A 20,441-nucleotide genomic window follows, 5' to 3' on the forward strand; every position below is an offset into this window, starting at 1 on the left:
GAACCCTCCTGCCCGCACTCAGCCACCCTCTGTACCCGACAGCCGCACTGCAGTGGCCCGGGTGGCACCTGAGCAGGTGGCCATGGTGTGTACAACAGGACGAGGCTTGCAAAGTGCAGCCCAGGAGGGCTGAGAGAGAAACTGGGAGGCTTCCTGGAGGAGGGACCCTGAGCCACCTCCCCATGAAGAACCCGGCTGGAAGCAGGGAGATCTTCCGGCCAGGGCACTGCATGTGATGGACATGAATGGAAAAGGGACACGGAAGGGGGCAGCCAGGGTGGGCGTGTGAGCCCAGTCTGCTCTGCTGTGCCCTGCACAGGGGCCACTGGCGACCAGTGAGAGGGGACACCTGGGTGATGTGGGCGTGACCCAGCTGGCTGGTCCCCGGAATTGGCCACCACAGGGCAAACGCTGGCTGCTGGCACGGCACCCCAGACACCATGGGCCTTCCTGAGGGTCAGCAGATTGTGGCCACCCTAATCAGCCTAATCAAACCCAGGGTGGCTTGCAGACACTTGGAATAAATTACAGGGCATTCCGCCCACTCCGAAGGGCACAATGAAGCGGGCAGCGGGGGCCTCTCAGTGGCGTCTCCTGGTACCCAGGTCTGCACAAAGCAGCCGCTCAGTGAGAGCACATAATTATGAGGCTGGCTCCCCGAGGCCAATAGCCCGGCTGAGAAAAAGCGGGAGGGGAACTCCAAAGCCTCAGAAAACAGGATGTCCCCGTGGAACCGTGGCATTCTAGCAGGGCACACGAGACAAGGCTGAGAGCTGGAGCAGTCCCTGTGCACCTCCACGGCAGGGAGAAAGGGGCAGCCGGGTGTGCCGGGAAAGGGGCCCCACAGAGCATCCAGACGCCCTCCCGCCCCGGCTGCCCCGAGAAACAGGCAGGAACCACACAGGACCGAGAGTCAGAATGCCAGCAGGGCTTGAGACAGCTCAGGAAGGCTCCTGAGGTCGGGATTTACTTCAACATCCCAGGAGCTCCTCTGTTAGCTCTGCCACTTACTACCAGGGTGACCTGGGGCGAGTCACTCAGATTGTCCCATCTATGAATCGGGGCGGCACCCTCTCCAGGATCTTGTGGCATCCGGGCAGCACAGGTGAGAGGGCAGCTGTGTTTTCCTTGCGACCCACCCTCCGTGGACAGAGATGACATCTGACACCTTCCCTCCATCCAGAAGAAAGGTGGGTTTCCCACACAGCCAAGGGCAGCCAGCTAGGCAGGAGTGAGGTTCGGCGGCAACTTCTGGCCCCAGGACTGCGCGCAGCCTCCCCCAACAGCCGGGTCCCCTCCCCCTGCCACACAAACCCCCGCTGGGAGGGGCAGCCAGAGAACTCGTCGCCTCCAGGCCAGGCTGGGCCCCTCCCGACCTCCGCCCACCCTGGCCTCTGCCGGCCTCACCCTCTTGGCGGTCAATGCCCAGCTGTGCAATGGGCAGCGCCCTGGCCCAGCCATAGCGGGTGTCTCTTCAGCTCTGTGGCCAGACCAGAGGGGCAAGCACAGCGCAGCATCACTCTGGCCCCACGCGTCCCTGAGGCTGGGCATGCAGGAGCTGAGATCCCTCTCCCAGAGTCCCGGAATATCACCCCCGCACGGCGCCTCTTCCCCCCCCCGCAGGGCTCGCCTTTGTCATCCACCCTGGAGCAGGGCCCTAGCCGCCCAGGAGGGTAGACACCAACAAGGGCAGAGGCCAGGGCCGCTGGACTGCAGGATCCAGGGTGACTCACTTCACTCCCGAGTTCACAAGAATGGCCGCTGTCCACTCAGGCTTGCCCTGGCCTCCGGTACAGGGACCCCCCTAGCCAGCAGGCCGGGGCTGGGGCTGACCCCCCTTTGCCTCCCGGGACCCCTTCAAAGGGCGCTGGGCAGGAGCCCACAAACCCCGATCCTGCTCAACTCTCATTCAAGTTCCCTTTAAGGGGCCAAGAAAAGCAGCTGCGGCCAGCGGAGCGGACATCTTCCTCCCTGGCCCTGCGGCCACCCGCGTGCCCCTGCCGCGACAAAGGCCACACTTAAGGACGCGCCGGGGACTCCCCAAGGGGGCGGCCTGCCCCCAGTCCTGGTCAGGAGAGGCGAGCCAAGACTGGGGGGGCGCCCTGCTCCCCCAGCACCCCTGGCCGGAGGGCCCCGCCCCGCCCGCCCCCTTCCGCGGGCCCTGGGATGGGCGCTGTGCGCGGGCCGCTTGGTTCCTGCAGTCCCCGGCCACCGGGCGCGAAGCCCGTGGACACCGCCGCGGCAGGCTCCCGGGGGCGCCGAGAACACTGACGGGGCCGTTTACCCCGGCCCAGAAAAGGGCGCGGTGCCCAGCGCGCTCGGGGCCGGAGTCTCTGTCCACGCCTGGAGGCGCAGGCCGGGAAACCGGCGCGCTCCGGGCCCGGGGGACTTTGGCCAACTTCGCGCCCCCTGCGTCGCCACTCGAGGAGCCGGCCGGAGGCCACGCGCCCCCGGCCGCCCGCGAGTCCCCTGCCAGCCCCCGCGCGCAGGCCCTCACCTGGGACATCTGCGGCCGGAAGTTGATGTCCTTGAGGTCTATGGAGCCAGGGGACAGGTTGTGCAGCAGCTGGCACAGCAGGACTCCGTCGCGCAGCGCCTGCGCCAGATCGAAGACCACCGCCGAGGGCCACACGACCCGGTGGTTGGGAGGCAGGACCTTGCAGTCGATGAGCCAGCGGCCGCACTGCCGCCACTGCTCCATGGCGCGCGGGCGGTGGCTCAGCGCTGCGCTCCGGCCCGACGAGTGCGGCGGCCTCGGGGCATCCCGCCCGCGCGGGGTTCGGCTGGGGCGGGGCGGGGCTTCGCGCGCGCCGGGTCCCCGCTGCGCCGCCGCGCGTCCCTCCTCCCCCTGCTGCTGCTGCTCTGCTCCGCGCCCGCCAGGCCGCGGCTCCTGCCCACGTGCGGCCGCCGGGTCGCCCTTCACGCGCGCGAGTCCGCGCGGGCCCCGGGCCGGGCTCCACGCAGCCCGTCGCCCCAGCGCTCTCCGGCTCGCCCGGCCGCGTGCCACATTCTGCGCCCCGGGGCCCCTCGGGCGCTCCCGCCCCGCCCCGGCCGAGACAAAGGCCGCGGGTGGCCTCGCTCGTCCGCTTTGTTCAGCGGCCCGCAGCTCTGCTCCGCGCTCCGACTCCACTGCTCTGCGGCTCCCGGGCCGCGGGGGGCGCGGGGGGGCGCGGCCACAGCTGGGCGGGGCGGGGGCGGGGTCCCCGATCTCCTGGTCCCGCCCCGCAACCCAGGCCCCGCCCCTCCCCCCACTTCCTGCCCCGCGCCGCCCGCCAAAATTGGGGGGCGGGGCTGCGGGGCGAACCGGCGGGGACTCCGGGCTCTCTCCCGAGAGCTAGCAGACTCAGGGCGCTCTTCGTCGCCAGGCCCAGTCACTGTTCCTGCGCTCCCCACTCACACGGGCCGCCGGACCTCAGGGGAGGCCCTGTCGAGCGGGGCGCCCTCGCGCGGCCCTCCCGGAAGGACAGACCGGAGGGCGCACCCGGCCGGGCCCATCCAGCTGCCTGGCCGGGTAACTCGAGACCCGCGACACGTGGCCCAGGTCCCCCCAGAGCCCCCTTCCGGTCCTCCGCGCTCCCCAGAGCAAGCAGGACCCCCGGCCGGATTCCCTGGTCTCAGTGGGCAGAGCTGGGTCAGAGGCAGAATTTGTCATCTGAGTAAGGGGGAGAGGGACAGGGACCCCACTGCCGTCGGAGAAGAACAGAGACTGTCCTGGCCGGTGGGCGACAGCGTTGACAGGCGCATGCCACCCCGGGAGGGGCTGCACGGGACGTAGAACAGCAGCTCCTGTAACCGGCACTTCGCGACCTGGGTTCCGTCCAGGCGCTGGGTTCTCCGCGCGGTCTCGCCAGGTCCCAGCCCTTCCCGCAGGGCGCTCCGCTTCGGGAGAGTGAGCAGGCGGTACCCCGGGCCTGTCGCGGGGGCGCGCGTCCTGGGGTGGCCTCTGCACTGAGGCGGAAGGAGGGGCCGTCCGGGCGTGGGCAGTGGAGGGGTCCGGCAGGGGCTGGCCAGGTTGAGTGGACCCCTCACAGGTGCAGCGAGAAGATGGGGCCGTGGGCGACCCCCACCGCAAGTATCTCCGGTGAATCTGAGGGGCCAAGGGCAAGGCGAGCTCCAGCCCCAGCTGAGCCTCCGCAGGCACCCGGGACAACACCCGTCCCACCTCCCACCGGAGGCCGGGGCTGGCCTGGCCTGGTCCGGCCCCGCCCCGGGGAGGCCCCTCAGCTGTGTCTCTCCAGCGCCCCAGCCCCGTTGCCGTTGGCCTTCCGGACCCCGGTGTCAGCGCAGGCGCTGCTCTGCTGCCCCCTGGTGGATCTGAGGGTCGAGAGGCCCAGGCTTGAGGGGCTGCCCTGGGTCTTGAGGTAGAATAGAAGAAACACAGGTAGGTAGAAAGGAGGCGAGGAAAATCGGAATTTTAAAATTGTAACTGCAGCTTCAGAACACAAAAGTTACTCAAGCCTTTTTCTCTTCCAGGAAACTCAAAAAGAAATTCCTACGTGTTTTAAAGACACAATAAGCCTGTAAATTGGGCTCTGAGCCTGTGCTTTTTGCCTGTAAATTACACTTTCTCCCCCAGGCCTCCACCACAAGGAAGCAGCGATTCTCAACTTCAGACCAAGGCGCAGGTTTGCATTGTGATGCAGCTGCTGGATGGGCAACCTGACAGCAGGACACGCATCCTGCATCGCCCATCCTGGGGACACCCCAAGCCCAGCTCCTAGTCATAACACTCCTCCCTGTCTCTCCCCCCCCCCCCAGGTCCCCACTCTGTTTCACTGAGCACATACTTTAAATTTCTGCCTAATAAATCTCTTTATGTCTTACTGATGAGTCCTGCTCAGTTGGAGTCCAGGAGGCCTCCCTGGTCCCCACTCCTGACATGGATGGGGAGAGAGCCCCTCACCACTCGGGCCTCACAGGGCCCTTGGGAGGCTCCTCGGTGGGACAGATGTGAACAAATGAACAGAGTGGGGCAGAAACCATCCTGAGTGTGTGCTCAGGTGTAATATGCTGACTGAGAATAGCGGGGTGCACTGGCCCAGCCACACACCCCTGCCACAGCCCTGTGCAGGTAGAAGGGGTGACACAGATGCCCCAGAACCACAAGGGAGTTAAGGTCGCCATATCCTCAGCCTCACCAGCACCTGCAGGGTCATCCGAGCCTGTCTTACTCCCCGGGTGTAACCCACCAGCAGGTCCACCTGCCCATTCCCTTTAAATTCTGGCCTCACCCACTGGCCTAGCCTGGCCCATACACCTGGCCCTGCCCACCGAGGGCCAGGGCTTTTGCGTTTGCTATTCTTTTAACCCAGCCAAGGTAACAGCCTGCAGAGGTAGGACTTGAACCCATGTCTCAAAGCAGAGTCATCCTCTGCAATGCGTCCGGCTGAGCAATTTGCTCTGTTTTAGGATGAGATGATGATGCAGTTTCAAGGGCAGCCACACGGGAAATCTGAGTGTATGACAGGCCCAGCTCGGTCCTCCTGGCTTATGCACGGAGCTGCCCTCACTGAGCAGCAGCAGTGAGGGCTGGTTTCAGAGCAGGGACATGGGGCCCCTTTGCACCCGGTGGGCTTAGGAGCTGGCGATGCACACCCAGACCCCCATGGCATCACCTTCATCAGTCCCCCAGAGAACCTCGCAGCCGCACGAGGCCTTCTCCCAGCCCTGGTTTCCCCAGCCAAACCGAAGACTCACTGCTGAGCTCAGGGCCCATGTCCCACAGCCGGTGTCCCTGGTTGGCTGAAGCAGCCATCTGTCCCTCCTCCATTCACCCAGCCATTCCCATCCCTACTTCCTGCACCCTGCTCCTGCCTCTCCATGCCTCCCTCCGTTCCTCTCTCCGTTCATCCCCACATCCACCTCCTTCCAACCATTCAGCCTCCATCCACCCACCCCTGGCACATCCCTCCGTCCATCCTCCATCTAGAAAATATTTCCTGAGCTCCGGCTCCATTCATGGGGAAGGAGAAGAGGCAGTTTCCACTCTCCCCAACATGACTGGGTGAAGGAATTATTCCCACGTCCAAACCCATGAACACACACATTTTGCAAATTCCATTTGGAGCTACATCATGCAAATTCAGCTGTCACAATTTCCTGGGAAATTATAGGTGTAGAAAAAAGACCATCTGGCCCACCATGGAGTCAGAGTGTGCTGGGTGTGGAATCTTTATATTTCCTCTGAAAAGGCAAAATAAAGACTTCTTACTGCAAGTTGCTTCAACTTTCTAAATTAAGTCCAGTGCGGTGGGCCATGGATGGGACCCTAAGTTGTGGTCTTGGCAGCCTTGCTGGGCGTGGTCATGCTTGGACGCCTTCTCATGGCAACTGGAGACAGCTTGGAGGTGCTGGGGGCCTCCCAGAGGCTCTCGTCAAGTCAGGACAGCCCTGGGCTCGGGGTGCTGGGATTAAGGCTGTGGGGAGCTCACTGGGTGGACTCCAGCGACTGCAGAGCCTTCTCACAGCACAACAAGCTCCCTCCATGCAGCAGAGGGGCAGGCCTGGCCCCACTGGGGGTGGCCAAGCCTGCTCAGCTGTACCCATGGGTGACTTTGGACCCTAGTACCATCGACCATACTCCTGGCTGATGCAACTATCACACACTGGCTGCTGGAAGTGGTGGCACTTACGGAAAGGGGGAGCACCACCTCATGGTGTAGGGAGCCCCCCAGGACCCAGGGTGAGCCTGGCTGTGCATCTGAGCCACCCTGACAAATGTCTGGTTCCCCCCTTCAGTGTGGGCGTCTCTGGTTCTTCCCCAGCCACGAACCCCACATGCTAGACCCCATGGCAAGTGCTCCAAACCTGGAGCATCTCTGTCCCCTCACTGTCATCACCCATCCCACCCGCTCTGGCCCTGGCTAATGTGTCCTCTGCCTCTACAAACGCGCCTGTCCTGGACACTTCACATACAGAACTGTGCCAAGTAAGACCTTTTGTGCCTGGCTTCCTGCTCCAGCACAATGCCCAGGTCGCTCCCGCTGTGCCTCCTACCAGGAAGTACTTCATTCCTCTTCAGGACTCACTGACAATTCACTGTGAGCGGAATCAGCTTCAATAACATACTACTTAATCCAGTGCATCTGAAATATTATCGTTCCAGTGTGTAATAGATGTAAACACTTGTTAAAGAGACATTTTCCATCTTTTTTCATGTAGATTTTATACCTCAGCACATTTCAGTGTGAGCTCTAAGTTTCTGTCCAAAGCATTTGATCTGTACTTCGGTTTCATAAAACTCACAGTCTCATGCCCAAGTTGTTTCAAATGTATTTAAAAGCTTACCCAAAATGTAATTGAGCATCACTTTTTATTTTTTTATTTTTTATTTTTTTTTTGGTACCAGGGACTGAACTCGGGTCCTTGTACTTGTGCAGCAGGCGGTGAAACCACTGAGCTAAATCCTTGGCCCTAGTATCACTTTTTAAATATTCTAGGTGGAGCAGGCGGTCTGCTGGAGCCTGGCCCAGCCGGGAATCGTGTGCCTCTCCTGAAATCCCAGCTTGGCCCCCACCTCCCATGGGCCACCTCCTCATTGCCCTCTGCACCTGGCTTGGAGACCTGTGATGTCCATTGGCTGTGGGCTGACACCCTTCCTGTCCTCCCAACACCCAGAATTGCAGCCAGGATGAGTGCCTGCCTCCACCTAACACCCACTAAATCCATCCATGCACACACCTACCCAATCCATCCTGGAAGCACTTCCGAAGCACCCGCCCTGCACCAGGCCTCAGAAGAGCTGGCTCAGGATTGTCAGTCACAGAGGAGGCATCAAATGTGTAGGAACAGCAGAGGCTGCCAACTCTGGCCTCCTGCCTTGTGCCTCTTGGGTGGTCGAAGGGGTCCCGGAGAGCTCAGCGCCTGTGCCCTGGACCCCACTACACATCTGGGGAGAGGCAGTGACCCCCACTGAGTGCCCCCTATGAGCGGCCTCCAAGATCACCAGGCTTGGCTGGCTGCAAAGAAGAGTGGTTTGGGGCCATCCCAGGCGCCTTGGCTCCATCTAGAGGGAGAAGCCAACCGCCTGAGCCTGGAAAGACCAATTCCAGACCCCTGCGCAGCCAGAGACCACAAGGTGGCCTCCTGAGATCTGGAACCCACAAGAGGGACCCCCAGTGTGGCCTGTCTGGCCTGTGCTCGGGGCTGACCTCAGAGAGCCTCGGTGTCTCATGTGGGTGAGGGCAGGACAGCGTGCCCAGGGCAGAGAGCCTGAGGTGGGCACCACCCTGCACTTCCGAGTCGTCTCCAGCTCTGGGTCCAGTGGTGCTGGTCCAGGGCTTTCCTAGGGAGCAGCTTCATGCCTCACCTGCTTTGATTTTCAGACATGCAGGGTGTCCCTGCTGTGGTGGGGTGTGTCCACGTCCTCAGATTGTTCCACCCCCATATGCTGGAAGGGCCACCACCTGGGGCGCCCAGTGCCCCTACCACGCCGCAGGTCCTAGGCACCCTCCACAGCTTCCCAGCCACCTCTGCCACCTCTGCCACCTCTGCTGCCTCTGCATGGGTTTGCAGGTTCGCACTTACCCTGCCACTACAGCCTGCACACGGTGGGCCCATGGCAGCCCGCCTGTCCCCCAGGGTGGAGAAGATCCCTCACCCCTGGCTGCTCAGCACTTTACTGTGCACCCCTAGGCCCTGAGTGCACTACTCTTTCCTCTCCCCCTGGCCCCAGGTCTCCTCTCTCCTGTTCCCCCAGGGTCAAAGTACGGACCAAAGTTCCACAGTCTGCCCTGCCCTGTGAACCCCTCGTGGACGCTGCACTATCCTTGCTGCTGCCCTCATGATAGGTCTGCTGACATTGCTGGCCTGGACACCACAGCCCAGCTGTGCCCTCACCTCCTACAATGGTGGCCAGAGCAGGGCAAGGAGCCCAGACCTGCCCTAGTCCGGGAGGTCCTGGTGCCCTGAGCCCCCTACATCTCTCCTGCAGGCCCAGCCCATCCTGCTGAGCCCCCAACACCCCTCACTTTCATGTTCTGAACCTGCAGCTTGCTCTCAGGGACTGGCTGGCCTTGGTTCAGCTGGTATGTGTGGTGGCAAGTGGCAGAGGCACGCCTGAAAAGGGGAGCAGGAAGGGCAGCTGTCAGAACCGTGGGCATCTGTGAGCAGTTATGGGGCCGGGTTGCGTCGGAGAGCACTGGTGATGCTGGGGTGACGACCCCAGCTCCCAGCCGTGTGAAGCGGAGGCCTGGAGGCAGAACACACAGAGGGACTTTCATGGGCTCTGCCTGTGCAGTAGAAACCCTGAGTGGCTCTGGGGATGCCAGGCTCTCCGCCTGGCATGGCTTCTTGGCCCATCAGGGCCTTGGCTGAAGCAGTGGGGCTGCCAGGCCTGAGCACTGGGAAATCCTAATGCCTGACCCTCTGAAACCTCAGGGCCCGAAGAAGCGGCCACTCCTGCCTGATAAATCCTGGTGCGGTCCTCACCTGGAGGCCACCAGAGGCCTCTGCCTGTAGAAGCCACACCTCTGGCTCTGGCACCTGGGTATGGCTGCACATAGGAATAAAACATCCCACACCAGAGCCACAGCCGAGGAGCCCTTTCCCCCAGTTCTGGGCCCTCCGGTGATGACGAGAGGGAACAACTGAATGGGTTGTTTTGCCTTTTGCCCCACTTCCTACAACAAACAGTATTTCATCACATTGACCCAGGACTCGGCCAAATAACCAACAGCAGATTCCCTCCATTTTTCCTGCCCAATTTCCGTGGCTGGATTTCTGAGGGGGGGGGCGGGGGGGCGGGGCATGGGAAAGAGGCGTCCCTGACACGTGAGAACTGGACCATGCTGGGAAAAGGTCTTGGTGATGAGGTGCTCACGTGGTTACCTGGGTAGCCCTGACTGACATGGCGTCCTCACAGGGACACACGGAAGCTGGGCGTGCAGGTCGGTGGCAGAGGACCGGAAACACACAGAAAGGAGAAGGCCACACAACCACCGAGCCAGAAACGGGGCCAGCAGCCAGGACAGAGACAGCAGCCGCTCCAGACTCACAGCAATCCTCCTGTCTCAGCCTCCCGAATGCTGGGATGGCTGGTTCAAGACTGGGGAAGGGAAGTTTCCTGTTTTCCCCACACATGCAAAATCCACTTCATCATCTTTCCCCACTCAGGGACCCCAGCACCAACTCCCTGCTTCCCTGTCCTTGGAGCCCTGGCTGAATTTGCAGTTCCTATAAATTTCCAATTTCCTTGTCTCCTTTCTACCGATCTTCATTCCTTCCATCCTTCCTCAGGGTAGTTTCTTGCCTCCAACAGGACCCTGTCACAGGAATCTCTTAGCAATCACTTACTTCGTAAATTAGAAATCACAGTGGGCCTAAAATGAAGCAAAGAGGGCTTCATTCGGGTGCAGATTTGATTTTTCAAGTCAGGAAAATGCAGACTGACCCAGGCAGTCCAGCAGGATGGAGGCCTTCCTAAAAAAGGACAGTCCTCCTTGGGGAAATTAGCTGGTAACCTGGAGCGCAGAGGCCAGCACAGTCCTGCTGGTCATAAATTCTGTAAGTGTGCAGGATGTAACGCTATAGGCCTGTAATCCCAGCACTGAGGAGGCTGAGGCAGGAGGATTGCAGCAAGTTCAAGGCTGACCTGAACTACACAGTGAGACCATGTTTCAAAGAACAAACCAAACAAGCCAGGGATGTAGCTCAGCAGCGTAGCACCTGCCAGGCAAGCATGAGGCCCTGAGTTCGACTCCCGGCACCAAAGCAAAACAAACAAATCAATTCTGTAAGTGCACTGTCAAAGGCTGCCTCGTCCTTTCAGCCCTCAGAGGGCATTAGAGTCTGGGAAGCTGTACTCTCCAGCAGATCCAGCTCTGGACAAATTAGGGAAAAATCTTTTAAGGAACCTCTGGGTGCCTTGGCAAAGGAGTTTCGCCTTTTCCCCCACTTCTGTACTAAGGCTTGAACCCAGGGCCTTCACACTGAGCTGCATCCCTGGGGCACTTTTTATTTTTTATTTTGAGACAGGGTTTTGCTAAATTCCTAAGTTGCCCAGCTTGGGGTGGCACTTACGATTCTCCTGTGTCAGCCTCCTAAATGCTAGGATTGCAGGCTGATTTTTCTTGGTTTCTTAATGAACTTTCTTTGTCTGCACATTCAGGATTTTTATTTATTTACCTGGTAGACAATTTCAATACTTACCTCACTCTCCTTTAAGTTGTGTGACAATTTTCCATAATGAACTACTTAGAGACAAGCTTGGGTCAAAAGGGATAAAATAGCAAAAACAATCCTCCAAAAGCTGCTGATTTAAAAAAAAAAACGAAACAAACAAGAAAACAACTCTCGCCCATCGTATTCGATCAAAAGCACGCAGTGTCCGTGAGGTCTTTCCTCTGGGCAGGCTTCCTACTGCCACGCAGACAGCAGAGCCGGAGCTGGCTGTCTTCTCCCTGGACAGCAAAGGCCCGAGGAATGACTGCGGCGGGAGCCTGGCCTGCTCTCGTCTGTGACAGTTGTATGAGGACAGCTGTCCTGGTCCCACCATGGAAAAGCTGAGCCTGTGCCCTGTCACAGCGCCACTGTTGAGACTCGGCCTCTGCCGGCCAAAGGCATCTTGCACTACAGAGCCCAGGCTGGCTCCCGTCAGTTCCATAACAGCAGGATGCTCTGCCTCTGAAGCCCCTGTCCTGCCTCTTGCTGAGGATGCAGAACAAATCGGCTTTTAATATTCAGACCTGGAGAAGCAGCAGAGAGGAGCCACCTCCCTTCCCACGGCAGGCTGGTACCGGGGGCCTTCAGTGAGTGACGGGCTGCCCACCTGCAGGGGACCAGGACAACCTGGCACTGCCCTGTGCATGCAGACAGAGGCACGGTGTTTGCATGGGGGACACAGTCACGCAGAGCCCCAGTGACACCCCATGTGAGTGTGGGCTCCTTGATCTCAGGGCTTTCCCCCAGCTCCGACCTTTTTCCAGATGTGCACCTCATGATATTGGGATGAGGCCGACTGGGGCCCGATCTCTGCTCCAGGAATGACAGGAGATCGGCTCTCAGCAAACCTGCTTCAGGGACAGCCATGGTGCATGGTGCTGCACACCTGCAGTTCCAGCTCGGGAGGCTGAAGCAGGAAGATCCTGAGTTCAAGGCTAGCCTGGTCTACATACAAACCAAACCAAATAAAACACAAAACTGCTGCCAGGGGCACTGTTCTTAGTGTTTTCCAAGAATAGAAAGATGGAGGTGGTCCACGGGGGTCAGGGTGAGGCTTGAGCAGACTCAGGCAGGGTGAGACCCCAGCCTGCCAGGTCTGAAGAGCTCGGGGCGGTCTGTGGTAGGAGGACCAGCTGGGTCTGTCTGGGGTCCTTGTGAGCAGCCTGGGCCGTGCACTTTTGGGGGAGAGACAGCAGAGCTGAGGTGCCCTTCTCATCATGTTGCCTCCAGGGCAGAGGACCCCACGCACCACTGTCATTGCTGAGGCTGAAGTCGCCTGGGCCGAGCCATCATGGTCAGGTTTCTGCACTGTCCGGCGGCCCCTCCTTTCTGTGCTGTCCCATCGGGAAGAAGCTGCTGAACCCCCACACTGAGAAAAGCAGAATATGTGCACAATTTACTTGGAATTTTGTACATGAGATTTGTGTTCTTCTCCCGTTGGTTTCTTCAGTTATTTATTTAGGTAAGTATGGAATCAGGGCCATTTGTTTATGTTTTCTTTTCTGCAGTGCTGAGGATGGAACCCAGGGCTTTGAGCACGCAGCCAAGTGCTCACCACTGAGCCGCATCCCAGTCCTCGTGGGTTATTTCTTATACTCTGGGTGATAGATAATCCAATGCTGCTTTATTCATTAGTTCTTTTGCTCCCATCACTTCAGCCTTGGTGGTCAGACATGCTCACAGGCTGACTCCTGTGTCCTTTGACATCTGGCCCTGTCCTTGTGGGTGTTGCCTTTGCTTTATTTTTGTTTTGCAAGCACTTCCTCGCTTTCTAGCACCAGCTCCTCTTGTGCATTTCCCATGTAATCCTAGAGTCAGCCATTTCTCCAAGCCGTGGAGCTTCCTTCTACTGGAAGTGCTGTCAGAAACCAAGACTGGGCAACGGGCATCCTGCTACCAGCCTGCAGTTGCCTCCAAGCTCCCTCTGTTGATTGAGCCAGGACACACACATGTGTAAATCAGCCTGTGAGATGCACAAGTGTGACAGTCAATCTTAACTGTCAACCTGAATGCCTCGAGAGACATGAAAGATTAGTGAAGCACACTGCTGGATGTACCTAGGTGGCCATGGGTGCATGACCTTGGGGACTACATCTGGTCCTCTGCCCTTCCTCTTGGGCTCTTCTGGTCTCTGCTTCCTGGATGCCATGAGGTGAGCTGCTTTTCTCCACCACACCCTTCTGACATGGTATTTCTGCCTTGGAGCCAGCCGACCATGGACTGAAATCTTTGAAACCGTGAGCTGAGATAAACCTTTTCTCCTTGTGTATGTCAGGTATTTCATCACAGCAGTGGAAAGGTGAGTAATACAGCATGCCTGTCCACAATTCCATACATAATCATCTCTATGTTTAGCTACACATGGGCTTATACTGGGCTCAAGCCTTAATAGATCCTTGTGACCTGTAACTTCCACTCCAACAATGGCAAGTACAACTCCTACGTAACAGGGTCCACTCCTTTTGGGGTTGACTTTTCAGAGTTGCTTCCCCATCTTTTTCCTGGCATTCTAAACCCTCAAGAGGTTAACTGCTAAATATCTGTAGATTGACAGACCAGAAAACGTGGTGACCCACAGAGACAGCAGTGTGCTAACACCCTTCTTTATCTCCTAATTCTGCACCTCACTCAGCATGATGCATGTAAATTGCTTTGTGCTTTAACTTGCAATAAACATTGCGTGTGCTTGGCTAAAGAATTGCAGGGACTAGCCTCAGGGAAGTCAATGTCACTTGCAATGTTCTAGCTGACAAAAGGAAAAAGAAAAACAGCAGTGATCGTTAACTATGATGTGTCAAGTAAGAACTGCCTAGTACGGTGGTGGCAAACCTATGGCACGTGTGCTGCAGCCAGCTGTTTGTTATCACCGAAAGCTCTAAAAGGTTCACCATTACTGGCTTAGCAGACCAGTCAAGCGCTGGATGTGCCTGGATGATTGACACACAGGCCACAAACTGAGGAGGGAAGGCCCGCCCCAGATGTGGGTGGCACCAACCAATGGCCTTGTGGCCTAGGTGCAGTAAAAAGGGAAAGAAGGAAGTCTCTTCTTTGTCTTCTTCAGAGAAGCTCTGGTCTTCACCATCACCTTTGGACATCTGTTTCATTCCTTCAGGCCTCCAGCGCAGACTCCAGCTTTCCAACACAGGCTCACACCAGACCTGGCACTGCGCTCTAGCCCTGTAACCTTCGACTGGCTCCTCCCACTCTCCAGAGTTCGGTCTGCCATTTTGCATTGTTCCACTCCTGATTCCACAGGCGGCCATTGTAAGCCTATCTTGTAAATCCCTTATATAATCACACATATATTTTGAACTAAATCTTTTCCTTTAGTGAACCCTGATACAAAGGCACACTCTGGATGACAAAGGCCTTGCCTCCCACATGTTCTTCCTGCCCATTGTTCCCTGCATCATCTCTCCTTCCTCATAAAAGTCCTTTTGCATACCTGAGATCCGTAAAATGGCCTTTTTGGGGAATTATAGCCTTCTATCTTCTCAAGGTGTCAACCCTTGAATAAACCTGATTTCCTTCCCTCCAACACCCCTTCCCTGAGTATTGGCTTTCAAGCAGTGAGCAGGCAAACTTGGGTTCAGTAACACCACCATCTGCCATCTTGTTATTTGCTGAGTTCCAGAATGCATATATGCCAGTACCAGAATCTTTTCTTCTTTGGTGTTGGGGATCAAACCCAGGGACACCCTACCACTGATCTACATTCCCAACCCTTTTCTTTTTTTATTTTGAGACAGGGTCTAAGTCACTAAATTGCTCAGGTTGGGCTCAAGCTTGTGGTCCTCCTGCCCCAGCCTCATGAGTAGCTGAAATTACAGCCATGAGCCACCTTATCCAGCTATAAGAGGTTCTAAATGCATCCTTTTTTCAGTTTTTTTTTTTCAGTTCTTAATATAAGTCATGTGTGTCCTCTTTTTTCTTAATCAGAAATTTGTTGCTTTTATTATGTACTTCAATGAGCCAACTCTTGGATTTGCTGATCTTTATTCCATGCTTGCTTTCCATTTAAATTTAAATTTTAATCTTTAATCATTTTAAATTTAATTTTAATCTTTCTTTCATCTACTTCCTTTGGATACATTTTTGCTGTTATTTTTCTGACATCTTGAGGCAGATGCCTAACTTTAATTTTTTTTTTTTTTTTTGGTACCAGGGATCGAACTCAGGTCCTTGCGCTTGCGAGGCAGGCAGTGAAACCACTGAGCTAAATCCCCAGGCCTAACTCTTTAATTTTTAACCATCCTTCTTTTCTAATGTATGCATTTAAGGTTATAAATTTTCCTCAATGAATGATTTTTAACTACATCCCACAAGTTTTTGTTCTTTTGTTTTTTGGGGGGTTTTTTGGTACTGGGGATCCAACTCAGGACCTTGCGCTTATGAGGCAGGGATGGTTTCACAGAGCTAAATCCCCGGCCCTCCCACAAGTTTTAATATCTATTTTTATAATCATTCAGTTAAAATATTTCACCAGGCAAGATGGCATGTGCCCAGAGTCCCAGCTAGTTTTTTTTGTTTTTTGGTACCGGGGATTGAACTTCTCAGACCTTGCGCTTGTGAGGCAGGCAGCGGAACCACTGAGCTAAATCCCTGGAAGTGCCAGCTATTTAGGAGAATGAGGCAGGAGGATTGCTCGAATCCAGGAGTTTAAGGCCAGACTAGGCAGCACAGTGAGGTTTGTTTCTTGTCTCGGCTGTTGTAAACGATCCTGCAGTTCTTGTGGAGTGATAGCAAGTTTCAGTCCTTTGGATTCTATCCAACAGTGACATCACTGGGTCACAGGGTCATGTTAATTTTAGTGTTTTGAGAAAACTCTGTACTGTTTTCCACAATGTCTGTGTGACTTCACATCACCAGCCAAAGTTCACAAGGTCTCCTTTTGCTCCACACCTTCAGCACCTGGTGTTTTGACTTGGTTGGTCATACTTATCCTAATGGGTGTGCCATGACTATCTCACTGGGGGTTGATTTTTTTCTTGTTTTGTGTTTGCTTGTGTTGGGGTGGAACCCAGGGCCTCAAAAGCAAGCACTGCCTCACTGAGCTGCACCATCATCGCGCACTGTGGCTTCGATTTCCATTTCTCTGAGGACTAGTGGTCGTGTTGAGCACCTTTTCATACAGCTGTTGCCATCGTTATATTATCTTTGGGAAACTGTCTACTCGGGTCCTTTGCTTATCTTTAAATTGCATTATTCCTTGTTGTTCCTGCTATTGAGTTGTATGAGTCTGATACACATTTTAGATATGATCTCCTTAACAGACACAAGGTTTACAAATGTTTTCTCCCATTTCATAGGTTCCCATTTTGTTTTGTTGAACATTTCCCTTTTTGTGTAGAAACTTTTTTATTTATTTGTTTATTTTTTTGGTACCGGAAATTGAACTCAGGACCTTGCGCTTGCGAGGCAGGCGCTGGAACCACTGAGCTAAATCCCCGGCCCATAGAAACTTTAGCTCAATGTACCCCTGCTTGTTTATTTTTGCTTTTATTGCCTGTATGGTTAGGGTCAAATAAAAAAAAAAGATTGCTGATACAAGGAGCTTATAACCTGTTTTTTCCTAGGAGTTGTGTGGCTCAAGGTGTTATGTTTAAACCTTTAATGTATTATGTGTTGGTTTTTGTGCAAGATGTAAAAGATTAAATGTGGTTTTTTGCAAGTGGGCATTCATTTTTCCCAACAACATTTATTGGAGAGTTTATCCTCATCCCACTGTGTGTTCCTGGAGCCTGTGTCAAAGATCAGCTGATGACGTGTATGGAGGTCTCTCTCTGAACCCCATCTGTTCCGTTGGTTCCTAAGCCTGTATGCAAGCCAGCAGCGTATGTATGAGGCCAGCCTGGGTGGGCTACATAGTGAGTTCAGGGCCAGGCTGAACTACAAAGCAAGACCCTGTCTCAAAAAACAAAACCAAAAAACCCAATGTGGATTCTAGACGCTCACACACACAGGCGCACACTTGAACACGCTCAGTACACACACGCACACCCTCGCTTGCTTCCCGTCTCTCACCATGTGATGCCCCACACCACCTGGGGGCCTGCCAGGAAGAAGGCTGTTACCCGATGCCATCCCTTGCCCTTGGCCCAGAAGGTGAGACAAAATAACCTTATCTTCTTTACTTACAAAAAGAAAAAACAGACCGTGCATTCTACAGATGGGGGTTCAGGGTTCTGTGGGTGTCTATGAGGACAATTTTCTGAATTGGCTTTGGAGAAGACCATAAAAATAAAGCCAAGAAGGGCAGGGACAGTAGGATGAGGGCATCCAGGGCCTGACGGAGGGAGGGTGGAAGGAAACTCGACTTATTTTCCGGGGCTGTTTCAGCAGTCAGAGGAGCAGCGGGTGGGCCCGGCTTGCGGGCCCTACAACATTTAATTAATTAAAAAGAATCGTATCCATTATTTTCCGGGAGATGATAATAGCACTAGTTGCTACACAAGCAGCAATACGAAAATATTATCAGTACCACGCCAGGTGCCAGGATCGCGATAGCGCCCTAAGGCCGCTCACCAACGCGCGTCCGGCTCGGTCCGACTTCTTCCCGCGCCTTTCCCCGGCCCCGCCCCCTCTCGCCCGCTAAGGCGCACGCGCAGTGGTCAGATTCGGCCTGGCGTCTCCCTTGCGGAGCCATCGATGGCTCGAGCTCCTAGAGAGCCTATCCGGCCTCGGTACTCGGCTCATTATGCCTTTAGTGCTGCCATGGAAACGCAGTCCGCGGCCTCCTGGCCCCACCCCGGCCCAGGAGCTCCCGCGCCCCAAGGGCCTCCAGCTTCTCTGGGCCCAGGGCCACCAACGGGGATCCTCGGCGGCCCGTGGCACCCCACGGGGTCCAAGGAAGTCCACGGAGACTCGTGGCCTCTCGCGGGCGCGTGTGCGGCGGGCGAAGGGCCTGCCGGCGGGGCGAGGGCGCCGCCCGACCCCACCTCCCCGCGCTCCGGCCCGGGCGCCCGTGCCGGGGTGACGCCTCCTCCCGTCGGCGCTGCCTTTCCCGCTGCACGACTCTCCCCACAGACCCGGACCCTGGCGTCCCGCAGCCGAGTTCCCTCGTCGCCGGTGGTGTCCGAGAGACCTGCGATCGCGCACCGTCCGCGGCAAGCGCGACTCTTCCCTAATGTGAGTCTCCTGGTCTGACCCAGAGACGCTGCAGGGGCTCAACGCGGCCTCAGCTTGACAGCTCCCTCACTTCTCTGCTGCATCACTTGGGAGAGTCTCCCAAAGAAGGACTTGGGCGAACTCTGCCAGCGTGCAAGGGGCCGCATCCGCTGCAGCTTCTAACGCCAGCAGGGCCAGGTCAGTGAGCAGCGGGCCACTGGAGCGCCCTCATTGTCTGGCTGTATAACGACCTCTCCCAAAGGACACTGGACACTCTGCAAGCTCGGCGGCCCAGGCTGTGCTGTCAGAGTCACAGCGAACACCTGACCTGTCCCCCAGGCCCTGTCAATGCCACATAGCTGTGTCTGGCTGAGCTGGGGCCCGGACACCACTCTGAACAACTCTCAGGTGGCTTCGGGATGCTTGGGCATCGACATTTCCACACAACACACCCTCCTGAGGATGTCACCTGCAGATGGTCTGAATTCCAACTTCTCCTTAAGCCAGGAGTCCTCAGCCTGCCGCTGAAGTTAAATACGGTGCAAAGCAGCCACAGCTCTCCGCATGTGAGGGCAGCTGGGTGGGCAGGGGCTGCGCCTGGGGCATGAACGGCCGGGTCCCCCTGGCAGAGAAGGCCCTGTCCGAAGGCTATGCTCGCCTCCGATACCATGACACTTCCTTGCTCATCTGGCAGCAGCAGCAGCAGAAGTTGGAATCTGTGCCGCCTGGGACCTACCTGAGCAGGAGCCAAAGCATGTGGTACTCGAAGTACGGAAATGAGGCCATCTTAGTCCGAGACAAAAACAAGCTTGAGGTCTGCCGGGACACAGGTCAGTCCAAGGTGTGCACGATTGTGTGATGAAACCCTCGGCCAGGTACCACGCCTTTCTACTTCTCTTTCTACTTCACATCACTTCCTAATCCTCAGCAGGAGGCCATGGAGATCCAGATGAGGTGTAAGACCCGGACAAGGCCAGGAACTGGTGCCCAGCAACTCCTTGCTGGGGTCCCCCCAACGCTGGTAGCTCAACACCCACTTCCAGGGCTCTGCCCAGCAATGCCCAACCTTCCAAACAAGTCAAGCAAGAGGACCCCCAGCCCACAACAACCCCCCCAAGTTCTAGAGGTTGTCTGGAGTATTAGCCTCTGCCTGATGAAGAATGGGTGGGATCTAGAATAGGGAGGGGACTGCTGTCACGTGGCCTCAGATCCCATGGCAACACGAGCAGCCGTGGTGGCTCCAGTGGTGGCATCTCATTGGGATGTAGTGCCTTGTGGTGGCTTCCACACTGGCTCCCGGGCATGGGGGCCCATGGGCACATTCGTCCTACGCAAAGCTCTGCCAGGTGCCTGCAGTCATGTCAGGCTGTCCCGTGGATATAAAGTGGGTTCCCTGCTAGACAGTAGACGGCCTCACCCTCCAACCCAGGCTGCAGCTGCCCCATTTGTTTGGGTTCAGTATATTCCATCCTCACTGCACATTCGTGCACCTACATTCCTGGGCCATTGTGAGGGCCTTTGCCCTCTGCTGCAGTTAAAATCTTCTGGTGATGCACACAGGGAGGAGTATTGTCAAAGCTGGTTTTGCTTTTCTAAATAAATATCCTCTAGGGCTCCTTCCCTTTCTCAGCCTCATTTATCTTGTTCAAATCTTACTTGGCTTTCACTTTCTTAGTAAATCTGCATAAATACTGCAAAGCAGAGCTAAATGCCCTCCCCAGAGATGAGTGCTGTCAGCATGTGGTCCCAGTCCAGGCATCCCAGTGGCATCTTCCTCCTGACTGGCAGCCCTCGACCTCCCCAGTGGGCAGAGATGGCACGAACAGCTCGTCCTGGCATGCTCCCCGAATGTGGTTCCCCTTACATGGGTCTCATTGCAGCCGTGTACGTTCATCTCCAGATGGCTCAGGTCCAGCCAGAGCCCTACTTGGCTGTGGCCTCCCCAGAGCCAGGTCCCTTTGCTGGCCCCTTGGTGCCTGGGGCTGGAGGACCCGTCCTGTCTTCGAGAGCGAGACTCGCCTGACCAAGGCACCATAGCTATGCGGACGATTCCAGGGTGCTTTTGTCTACATCTTTGCAGCTCTTCAGTTTAAGCCCTGCTAGGAAAGAAAGCAGACTTCACACGGGACCCAAGGGCGGTCAGGGTCGGTCAGGTCAACCAGCATCTACACATG

General features: G+C 56.4%; 2 protein-coding genes across 4 annotated transcripts in view; one reads left to right on the forward strand and one right to left on the reverse strand.

Annotated features, from left to right (window-relative positions):
* Window positions 1-3,145, reverse strand: part of Vav2 (vav guanine nucleotide exchange factor 2) — a 120,056-nt gene extending 116,911 nt beyond the window's left edge. For 2 of the 3 annotated variants that reach the window (XM_004848994.3, XM_087182963.1), the window contains exon 1: window positions 2,498-3,145. In XM_004848994.3, coding sequence (XP_004849051.1) covers window positions 2,498-2,701 — 204 coding nt within the window. In that variant the 5' untranslated portion in view covers window positions 2,702-3,145. The remainder of the gene's footprint in view (window positions 1-2,497) is intronic. The other variant, XM_004848995.2, reaches the window with a different exon arrangement.
* Window positions 3,146-17,872: 14,727 nt separating this feature from the next.
* On the forward strand, window positions 17,873-19,887 carry Brd3os (BRD3 opposite strand). The gene has a single exon (XM_087182968.1). The coding sequence runs from the start codon at window positions 18,872-18,874 to the stop codon at window positions 19,124-19,126; it is 255 nt and encodes an 84-aa protein (XP_087039094.1). The 5' UTR covers window positions 17,873-18,871; the 3' UTR covers window positions 19,127-19,887.
* The last annotated feature ends 554 nt before the right edge of the window (window positions 19,888-20,441 follow it).

This window comes from Heterocephalus glaber, unplaced genomic scaffold, assembly GCF_053883595.1.
Source record: "Heterocephalus glaber isolate CG9 unplaced genomic scaffold, H.glaber_assembly_v1.0 deba00001479, whole genome shotgun sequence".
Taxonomy (NCBI): Eukaryota; Metazoa; Chordata; class Mammalia; order Rodentia; family Bathyergidae; genus Heterocephalus; species Heterocephalus glaber.

Coding starts and splice junctions, on each gene's coding strand:
- Brd3os (XM_087182968.1), top strand. CDS start 18,872: ATGAACGGCCGGGTCCCCCTGGCAGAGAAGGCCCTGTCCGAAGGCTAT.